Source organism: Thermobia domestica, chromosome 13, assembly GCF_964235325.1.
Source record: "Thermobia domestica chromosome 13, izTheDome1.hap1.1, whole genome shotgun sequence".
Lineage (NCBI taxonomy): Eukaryota > Metazoa > Arthropoda > Insecta > Zygentoma > Lepismatidae > Thermobia > Thermobia domestica.
In genome coordinates, this window is record NC_137466.1 from 55800661 (window position 1) to 55811080 (window position 10420).

At 35.3% G+C, this 10420-nt stretch overlaps 1 protein-coding gene across 2 annotated transcripts in view; it reads left to right on the forward strand.

Moving 5' to 3' along the window:
• Positions 1-10181, forward strand: part of LOC145669196 (sarcoplasmic calcium-binding proteins II, V, VI, and VII-like) — a 55204-nt gene extending 45023 nt beyond the window's left edge. For both annotated transcript variants that reach the window (XM_081737520.1, XM_081737521.1), the window contains exons 4-5: positions 4833-4930; positions 9882-10181. In XM_081737520.1, coding sequence (XP_081593646.1) covers positions 4833-4930; positions 9882-10010 — 227 coding nt within the window. In that variant the 3' untranslated portion in view covers positions 10011-10181. The remainder of the gene's footprint in view (positions 1-4832; positions 4931-9881) is intronic.
• The last annotated feature ends 239 nt before the right edge of the window (positions 10182-10420 follow it).

The following is a 10420-nucleotide window of genomic DNA, read 5'->3' on the forward strand; positions in this document are numbered from 1 at the left end:
TATTGGGATCAGAGTCAACGCTGAAAATAGGTTAGAACCCATAAGAGGGACGAAGCCCATATACCCTAAGTTAGGATGATGAACCTTTGCATTGAAACTCCTCAGCAACTCGACTTTGTATGTGTACATACTTGCGTGCTGTTCATTCCTTTTATTTGGCTATTTTTTTTTAATTGAACTGGCTTGATTGGTTAATTTGCAGTTTAGCGTCCCGTTTCAGCACAGTGGCTATATGAGACATGCATTTACAGCTTAACGTAACTATAGGATTTCCCACCGGGAATCGAACCAAGGGGTCCCGAACTGAAGTTGCATAAGCCACCCATATAGCCATGAAAAAGTTCAATCGAATTGGCAAAGCCATTAACATTTTGTAAATATCTGTATTAGTAAGTGAGTTTCGTTTCACAGTGTGAAACTACAGTAAGTAGACTCGCAAAACTAAGCAAATAAAATACCCAAACTTGAAGTAGTACTTCTATAACTGCTGGTAGCACGGACGCTTAATCCATATTAAATGGCCATTACTCGCCATACAATAATGTTCTTGTTCTATAGCGATAAAGGTTGAAACCGGAATCGGTTTATTCGAACCATTTCTGGTTTGAATAGAAGGTTAAGGGGGAAATAAAACCTATTCTTGGGAAGCTGAATCGATTGTAAAAAAAAAAAAAAAATGCATCTCGATATCTCTTAGCGTTTTTGTTCAACGGAAATCGATATTGAAATCGGAAGTAGTAGTAAATTTTAATTACTTCCGGTTTCGGTAGAGTGTTCCAGGTTGTGATGGTACGCTCTTGTAACATACAGAATCGATTCCAGAAAACCGTTTGTCGTTATCTATTACTATTTTAATTCTATGGTGATTAATGTTGAAACCGAAAATGCCTGATTTGAACCATTTCCGATTTGAATAGACGGTTAACGGAGGAGATGGAACCTATTTTAGGGACGATAAATCGATTGCAGAGAACCGCTTCTCTATATCTCTTATGGTTTTTGTTTTGATACCTGTCTACAGATGGACGGACGAACATGTAGCCGTTCTATAAGATTTGCAACACTTATACATAGCATAATTTGGGAGTCTAATAAAAACAGCTTTAGACCAAAACTCGCTTAGTTCAAAAACGCTTTTTGCAGAATATATCTGTATATCTTTACTGTGTAGCTTGTATGTTTTTGTATCTAAAAGGGGTGGAGAAGAGAGAGAGAAATTATTGGAAAAGAACATGGAAGAAGAAGAAGAAGAAGAAGAAGAAGAAGAAGAAAAAGAAGAAGAGAAATGTAGAACAAGAGGAGAAACATAAGTCATCGTTCGCTTAAGCTTTTAGCTCACACCTTGTGTTTCTAAAGTGGCGTGCTAATGCCAACCGTTTTCGCAGCGCTAAAATAACGTTATTGTCTTATCCAAAAGCATTATCTGTTCTCTCACAAGCTTTCTCTTACAAAATTCTCCCCTTCCATAGCGGCGCACTGCCTCCATGATATTGTTATTTCTCTCTCTCTATTCTCTTCTTCCACTTATGAGTTTGTGTTGCATATGAATTGGAGGAAGGGAGTCAAGAGAACACACCCAATAAAATATGTAACATGTTATGCACGAGAACCACATTAAGCTACGAAAATGGCTTGAAATAGATGCCGATGGAGGTTTAGGGACATAGAGAGAGACGCAAAAATTGCAACGACGTGAATTTTCTCTGTCTGGTTCTCTTATTACAAAGGCCATCTTATGTTACACGTATTGATGAATTTTTAATAGTATAGTAACATAATATATACTTATATCATTGATATTTTCCCACTGCTTTACGAGACACAATAAAACATACGTACGTACAGCCTTGTTCAAATATAATGGCCACTCACGTAAGCCAGTAACTAGGGATGGCCAGTAAGGTTTACTTCTTTGTGGCCACTTTGAGTACACAAAAAACTTTCAGTTGCTTGTGTAAATAACGATATATATATACAGGGTGTTAATGAACTATACCGACAAACTGTAGGAGGTGATTCTTCACCTCAAAATAAGAGAAAAAGTTCATATGTACCTATGGACAAAACTGCATTGCATAGTTTCAGAGCTAGTGCTGTCCAAAATCGCGAAAAGGTTAAATTTCAACAGGCCCTATTTCGAGTTCAAGAAACTGTGGATGGTGGTCCTTATCAGCGTAAGAGAAGTCACACATACGCAATCTAAAAATGCATATTTCATCAATGTTCAATGGGTGTGCTGGCTATTCTCAGATATGCTCTCAACAGTGTTTTCAGATATGCCCTGATTATAAGGTGGATCCAAACAGGCAGGATACCTTGACTACAATTGGCATCCAATGCTACGGAGGGAAGTCGAAAGTTTTAGGAACCGGCACCTCTATGATTTTTTGTGTTCGGAATAACGTGTGCAGTGATTTAATTCGTCACGGTATATTTCACATTTTTTGCACTTATAAGCGTGAAAGGAAACATCGCAGTGCGTCTTTTCTCGAATACGAGAGACCGTGCTGCTGACGGTTCTTAACACTTCCGACATCCCGACAAATGATTTCGTGTTCACTACTGTCAAAGCTTACCGTTTGCCTACTTTAGACCAAGCATAAATTTAGAGCACATCTGAAAATCTGGTTGAGGGCATGTTAGGGAATTATATCCTACAATGAATATTCTGTACACCCATTGAACATTGATGAAATGTGCATTTTTGAGTTGCGTATGCTTGACACTTTTACGCTGAGAACTACCACTATCCATAGTTTCTCAAATTCGAAACAGGACCTTTTGAAATTTAGCTTTTTCGCGATTTTGGACAGCACTAGCTCTGAAACTATGCACTTTTCCCCTTAGGTCCATATGAACTTTTTCTTTTATTTTGATGTGAGGAATCATCTCTTACAATTTGTCGGTATAGTTAATTAACACCCTGTACACACACACACACACACACACACACATATATATATATATATATATATATATATATATATATATATATATATATATATATATATAATAAGTCAGCAGTCCAAAATGTAAGGTGAACTTAAGTTAATCCCCTCAAACAATCTCACCGTTCTCTGTTTTAGTGTTCCGGCTAAGGCCTGCAGTAGCATTTCTTTGAAAGGACATATTCTCAGACACAAGCGGACATATTCTCAGACACAAGCGTAAGAAGGGTAGTTCAGTATTTTGATATGAAATTCAGCTCTGAAATAAATGGTAAAATTCATGTTTTGTTTTGTTTGTTCTCACTTATAGATAAGCGTAATGTATTTACACTGCTTGAAAAAAATCCTTGATCATTATATTTAGAATAAAATCTCTTTTAAAACAGTTAAGGTTCTATACATGAACTTCATAGCGCACACATAGGAAATATGAGAAAACTTTTGTAACGAGTATATAAATCATGACTCTTGCTTCATTTTTAAAGATAATGGGATATTAAATAAAAAAAAAAATAAAAAACAATCCTTTGCTTTGTCAGTACAATTCTTAGGGAGAATATGTGAACCTAATTAATGCCAATGTGAATTATCTATGATCTATTAATATAATTTCTTTTTTTAATTTTCATAACCCTTTTTTTATTAAAATAAGATGAAAATAATACTCAAAAAAGTTATTTATTTACTTTTGTGCAGATAAGTAGTATTAGTAGTAGTAGTAGGAACGGGTTAGAAGCCGTGCAGAGTTCGTTTTGTTCCATCTTGACCTCCATGATATAAATTTTGTGACCAACTTAAAACAGCTAGCTAGAATAGCGCGTAAAACAGCTGGCTAGAATGGTACGCGAAAAAAACGTACTTCCGGGAGAATTACTCTTTGTATCAGTTCGCTTCTTCTCCTCCTTCTCCTTTCTAATAACAGAAATACAAGTTCCGTATTTACCATTTTCAAACAGTTGTTGGTTATTGAATGAAGTTCGGTTGCAAGCGTTAATAATTTTCCTTGATAAATCTAATATAAAAACCTGATTATTCGTTTGCTTGTCTGTTCCCTTCACACATCCACCATCCACACAGCTGACTTTCCATACTTTTAGGTAGCTGGCGGGATGGGACTGTACACTGAGAAAAATCCGTTATCCGGACAGCGATATATTGTACAAATATACGGAATCCTTATGTTTACTGCGGAAGTGAGTACGTGAAGTCCAAAACTACAGGATTTACACATATAACCGACATTTTTTTCCTTAGTGTAAACTATTTAGAATTTTTCGCCGGGTACTTCATGCATTAGGAATAAATGTACTAATACTGAATTATCACATACTCGTACATATCCTGACGTTTTCATAAAACCAACTCTTAGTATCTTGGAAAAAAGCAGTTATAATGATAGGTGTTGATTTACTCGGTTCAGGTTTACATAGTAGAGCATAATAACGTAAATACAGCGTTTTCTGGGCAATTTTTCGAGGGAGAGTAAGTTATTTAGAATTTCCTCCGGACAATACCGATTGCCTCAACTATTACTGTAATACGAGATAAATTGATTATGTTTCCTCTATGGTCAGCAACACTTAGCTTTGGGCGGGAAAGAAGCCATGTGAGACTACACTTACAACTGATTCGGGCATCATCTCGTATGGTCTTTATAAATGATCAAAAATAAATATATTGTCTTTCACAAATTACATTATTAAAATTTATGTTGTTACGTCTCTTTTTTTTTTCTTGTAGGCCATCTTCAATAAACATACTAACAGATGACTTTCTTTTTTTGAAACACTAAATTATCAAATGCACTAATATATTGTATCGTTTTATTGCTAAGTGGGAAATTACTCCCAATAATCATGCTACTAATTGTATTTGTTCTCGTAGGTGACGGAACAATTGATGACGAGGAATTCATATATGTGTTATCAATGTATGAAGTTCCTGAGAAAGAGGCAAGACAAGCGTGGCTTATATTTACAGAGGTAAAGTGGAATAATATTTTCATTATTATTTGAAGTTTAATTTTTTCCTAGGACTATCCTCTTCTAAATCCTAGTTGGTCTTTATCATAAGATTCAACAGAAGATATCTTCGTCGATTAATTAAAATTTTCGTTCGCTGAGCACACACTGAATAAATTCAACAAGGGGAATAAGGTACTCGATACATATAATTGTATTGTTACGTCTTCTTGCTTTTGGATCAGTAATTCTTCAATTGCTTTCACACAGCTTTCCATTTCTCCCTATCGTGAGCCCGACTTTTCATTTGCATGTATCTTTAGTTCTTAACATCTTGTGTTATTTGGTTGATTTATTTCCATCGTGGCCTTCCTTTAGGTATGACGCTACACAAATAGTTATCTGTCCGAGTTTTCATAGCGTCTCACTAAAAGGTCAATAATAATTTGGTTCACAGTGACGTTTCTTCAATAGTGACTTCAAATATTAGATTGGGAACCAGTAGCGTCTTCTCTGGGTGTGCAAGTCGTGTGTTAACGCCCAACGAAAAATGAAGAAAAGAGTACCGATATTTTAATTTAATTAAACGGATCGTCAAAACTTGGGATTTTTTATTTTCAACAAGACAGAATCAACTGTTGGAGTGCAAAAGAACAGAGAAGTGCTGTGCGGTCTCCATCATATTTTAGGGAGGCAACTCTGCGAGTAAATCGTTGGCAGCGGTTTGGCTGAATTTTCACTGCTTTAGAAGACTCCTATTGCACATGCGCTTCGTGTTTCTCACCTCGTGCTTCTGTGATCCAAGGCGTTGGTTAGGAAATCAACGTCTTGAGTTTTCTGCTTCAAGCGTTGGCAAGTCTGTATATTTATTTGTGGATGTACAGATATTTTATAGCAATACGGAAAACATTTTTGAGGGGAGAGGGAGTATGATCTACGCATTTTTTTATTGCTAAACATATCATTCAATTCAAAAGTTAATGGTGCAATCGACTTCTTCCTAAAACACATGTAAGGAGTACGCTGAAAAGAAACAATTTTTTTCTCGATGCAAGTTGTGTTCGAAGTGTCAGTTGATGAAAAAAAAAAGCCTGGACGTTAAGCTACAGAACGGTTTTTCATTCTGCCTATTTATTTCCCTAATTTTCATTTACTTTGTCGTTAGTGGGTCATCCTCAAGACTTACGGTTTCGGGCCCTATTACTGTTTCTAAAGCAGTAATCCAGAGGTTTCTACGCAAAGAAAGACGACTCGAGCTGAAATTCACGTAATTGTAAGTAAACAATTGCTTGTTTTTGATTTTCAGTTTCATATTTTGAGGGTATATTTACTACTGTAGATATAATTATTATAATTAAATATATTCCTTACGTAATAACATCCTCCTTGATTGCTCTTTATAATTTCCAAACCAAATTGTTAGAAGAAAATTGTTATTTATAGGATGGCGTAACTAGGACATTATGCGATTACTATCATGGTTCCTTACTTTCGAAAATTGCGAGAACTTCCAGGTACAGACTATATTCAAGAAATCGATGGGTGGGCATAGTCACTATTAAATACTCGTATGCTGAATGCGAATGCCACTAAAATAGTTATGCGTAAATTGAGGTAAATTTATCACAATATTTTCGATCAGTAAAAAACTGTGGGTGGGCCCATCTTTGTTCCTGGGGAGAGGGTGCTCCCCCTCTAGTATCGCCTATGGTTATGAGGGTTAATATGCTTTTCCTTTCTTGCCAACGCCCTAACATCCACGTTAGAGACGTCGGAGACGCTACTGTTGGGAACAAACCCGAATCATGTATTTTCATTTTGAGTAATGTTTTCTCTTTGCGAATTTTGTCGAGGAATTTCAAGCATAGAATATATAAAACGATAATCATCCCTGTTGTTCTGTATGGTTACGAAACAAGGTCGCGTACTCCGGGAGAAGAACGTAGACTGAAATTTTTTGAGAACAAGATTCTGAGACGAATATTCGGACCCAAGACTAACGGAAATGGGGAATGGCGGAAACTTCATAACGACAAACTACGTAAGTTATACCGTTCACCAAACATTGTTTGGGTCACCAAGTAAACTTAGGGGGCTCAGGTGGGCACGTCATGTAGGATGGAAGAAAGTAGGAACACTTTCAAAGTTTTAACTGGAAGTCTAACTGGAAATCAATAACCATTAGGAAAACCTAGGAGCAGAAGGGAGGATAATATTAAGATGGATCTCCCAAAAATAGGAACACAAAGTAGAAACTGCATCCAGTTAGCTAATGACCGAAGTCGTTGGAGAGCTTTCTTGAACACGGCATTGAACCTCCGGGTTCCATAGGCCACAGTTAGTTAGTTAGTTAGTAATCAGGGCCCTTCATGATATGGGACTCAGGATTGCAATCAGCATTTCCGTTAGTAGATATGGTCTAAACTTGATTATCGGTTTCATTGAGAAAAATGAATTGACCAAAACTCCTGATTACTATTTAAAGTAGTTGTTTCCCACTAAGCCTTCGGTTCGTCAGCAAATTGACTGCACACTAGCGACATCTCTTGACGTCAAGTAGAAGGTAGTGTAGCTAGCGACATCTATTAGCCTGATTTTGAACGTTTAGCAAGTAGGATGAGTGACAAACTGCTCTCTTTTATAGTGTGGATGAAGAATATTTGAATATTTTCGCCCGGATGCCGATGCGCCCTGGAATTCTTATATGTTATGAAGTTTGCATAACATTGTAGAAATTAGTTCTGGCTGACAGACTGTGGTGTCTAGATTTTGTAATAACTATAGGATAGACTTCAAGAGGGAGAAAACTCAAAAGGCTATTTACTTATGTAAAATAGCAAATAAAAATATCTTATCTGAATCATGATGCCACGTGTTAAACTTCTATCCTCTTCTTTAATCTAAATTTGACTGCCGCCTGTGAATATGATGAGTTCTATTGTGCAATTTGACGATATAACTGGAAGATATCTCATTTCACTTTCCTGTTTGAATGGTTGAGTAATTTAGAATTTAGCTTGCCATTCATTACTGAGGCCATATGAAACGTGGACCTACAACTTAATGTAGGATTCAAACCACATAGGCTCCCATTGGGATTCGAACTCGAGTCTCTCGCGCAACAGACGCATACAGTAATCACATACTACGAAGGAGTTCCCTTTCCTATATGAGCATGAAATATTTTCATAGGTAAAATATTAAGTTATGTTTTAAAATACTCTGAAATAGAGAAGCGATTCTACTATTTGAGAGTTCTTAAAAATATAGTTTTTCGATTATATATAATTCAAATCAAATACTACCAATAGTTGAACATAGAAGTATCTGAATAGTAAAGTATTTCAATTTTTTTTTAAAAAAAAAATGGAATTTTAAATCTTTCCGAGGTACAATATTTTAACTGTTGACTTCAGTTGTGATAATTAAAATGAAAGGTCAGTTGTTGAATTATAAACTCAATTTAAACAAAATGTGTTTAGTTGCAGCTTTCGTTTTTTATTTTATTTTATTTGTTTATTTATTTTTTTTACAGAATTAACAAATAGTATAGTGGTAGTAACAAATAGTATAGATTGTCCCCTCACGGGATATCAATTTTACCACCCTATCCATAGCTCAAGATAGGAAAAAGTAAAAATTACATACCACGAACACAACTTTCAGTTCCATTCCTCCAGAAGTAGTCTGATGTTTGGAAATTCGCATACTCCACTAAATGATCTCCGCTGCTTTCACCCACCTTTTTATGTGAAAGTTTAGTTTTTCGTTTTCAAACTCACTTTAATAGTTACTTATTTAAAGATTGATGTCAGTAGAGATGCGCACGAGACAAGATTTGTGGCTGTCTCGTCTCGAAAATGTGCTGTAAAAGTGATGGGGGTCTCAACTCGAAAAATGTATATTTTTCTATTGGAAGAGCCGCGTCTCGACTCGACTCGCCTCGTGCACATCTCTAGATGTCAGCATGCGGGGTAATAATTTGGCTAGTTGGTTTTGGTTTAATTTAGTTCACACTTGTTACATTTTAGTGTTTTGCTTTATCACGGTCTTCGGGGTGTAAACTTATAAACATGTTTTAGTTATCTGTTATCTAAAAGTGCTTTAGTGTTATTTTAACGAAGGTTTTTTCTTCCTTCCTGGCGGGTTTGTGACAAAACAAACTTCTGTCGCGTGTGCTTGGTCCTGGATACAATTCTGGTGATAGCAAGCGTATTTCACATCACATGTTTAAATAGATACATTTAAGTACATTTAAGTTATTGAAAAGAAACTTAAACTACAAAGAAGTTTACTGTTATTTCTACAAACTACATACATTTACGTACAGTGGTCGAAGTGAGACGGTATGCGGTGGTATGCCATACCGCCTCTGGTTTTTCAGTAATGAGGACATACCGTCTCTTATTTTTCAGTGATCAAGACAATATTTAAATATCCGGTATGTTGAGTGAATATCATAATAAAACATACCGCCTCTGCTTTTTTTCCCACTTCGAACACTGTTTATGTAAATTTATTTAACGTGTACAATATATGATTGAAGTGTAGTATTGAAGTATGTATGGCGTGTATATACAATATATGAGTGTTTGTGATCGTCTCCTATCGGATATGATTAGAGTAGTTCAAAGCAACTTGCGACAAATACCTGATCAATTACATTTCTAAACATTATTAATTTTTTACCTAGTGCTAGTACAATACTCTGAAATTAGCATATTGCTCTGCAATCTTTGTTTTTGCAATAAAAATATAAATAAATAATAAAAAGAGAATCTAGAAGATTTACGTATTTTGATGCAAAATATACTTAAATAAACAGTGATCCTTTTTATTATATTTTCTCTGGTTTTTCGCTAAAAGAGAGGGTGCAAATGATTGTGTTGATTCGTAAATAAATTAGTTCCAATTGTTGTATGCATATATTGCATCGTGTCATTTTATCATAAATTTCTTTTCTGTCTTCCAGAACAATACGAAGCGAGTTGATTTCCAATATTTCTGTCAGTTAACAGAAGAATATTTTTTATCAGACAATCCTGCTGCTCTTGGCAATTTTATAACTGGAAGATTAGTGTTTGAAAATAGTTCTGCATAACTAGACAAACTGCTCTAAGTCTGAAAGTGGACACTATGGTCGCCATTTTGGAAGAGTTACACAATCTAGAGAATAAAGTTTATGATGGATCCTCAATAAATGTACAGATAAAAGAATATGTAAATGTAACATTGAATGAATTTCGATTACTAATATGTGTGTGTGAGAGAGAGCTTTTCCTCAGATGCTATAAAATGTCTGATTGCAAAGTATGTGATCAAATATTTGTACTAATATATATCGCTTGTTACTAATTAATTTATATAACAAGACATTATATTTACAAAGGGCTTCTATTTTAATAGAAAGTAATAGGATTTATGAACTTAGAAACATCATACCTTTATTTGAACTTTACGTATGTACAGTAAATTAAGTGTGTGTTCTCTTCAATGAATTATTCTACAGTT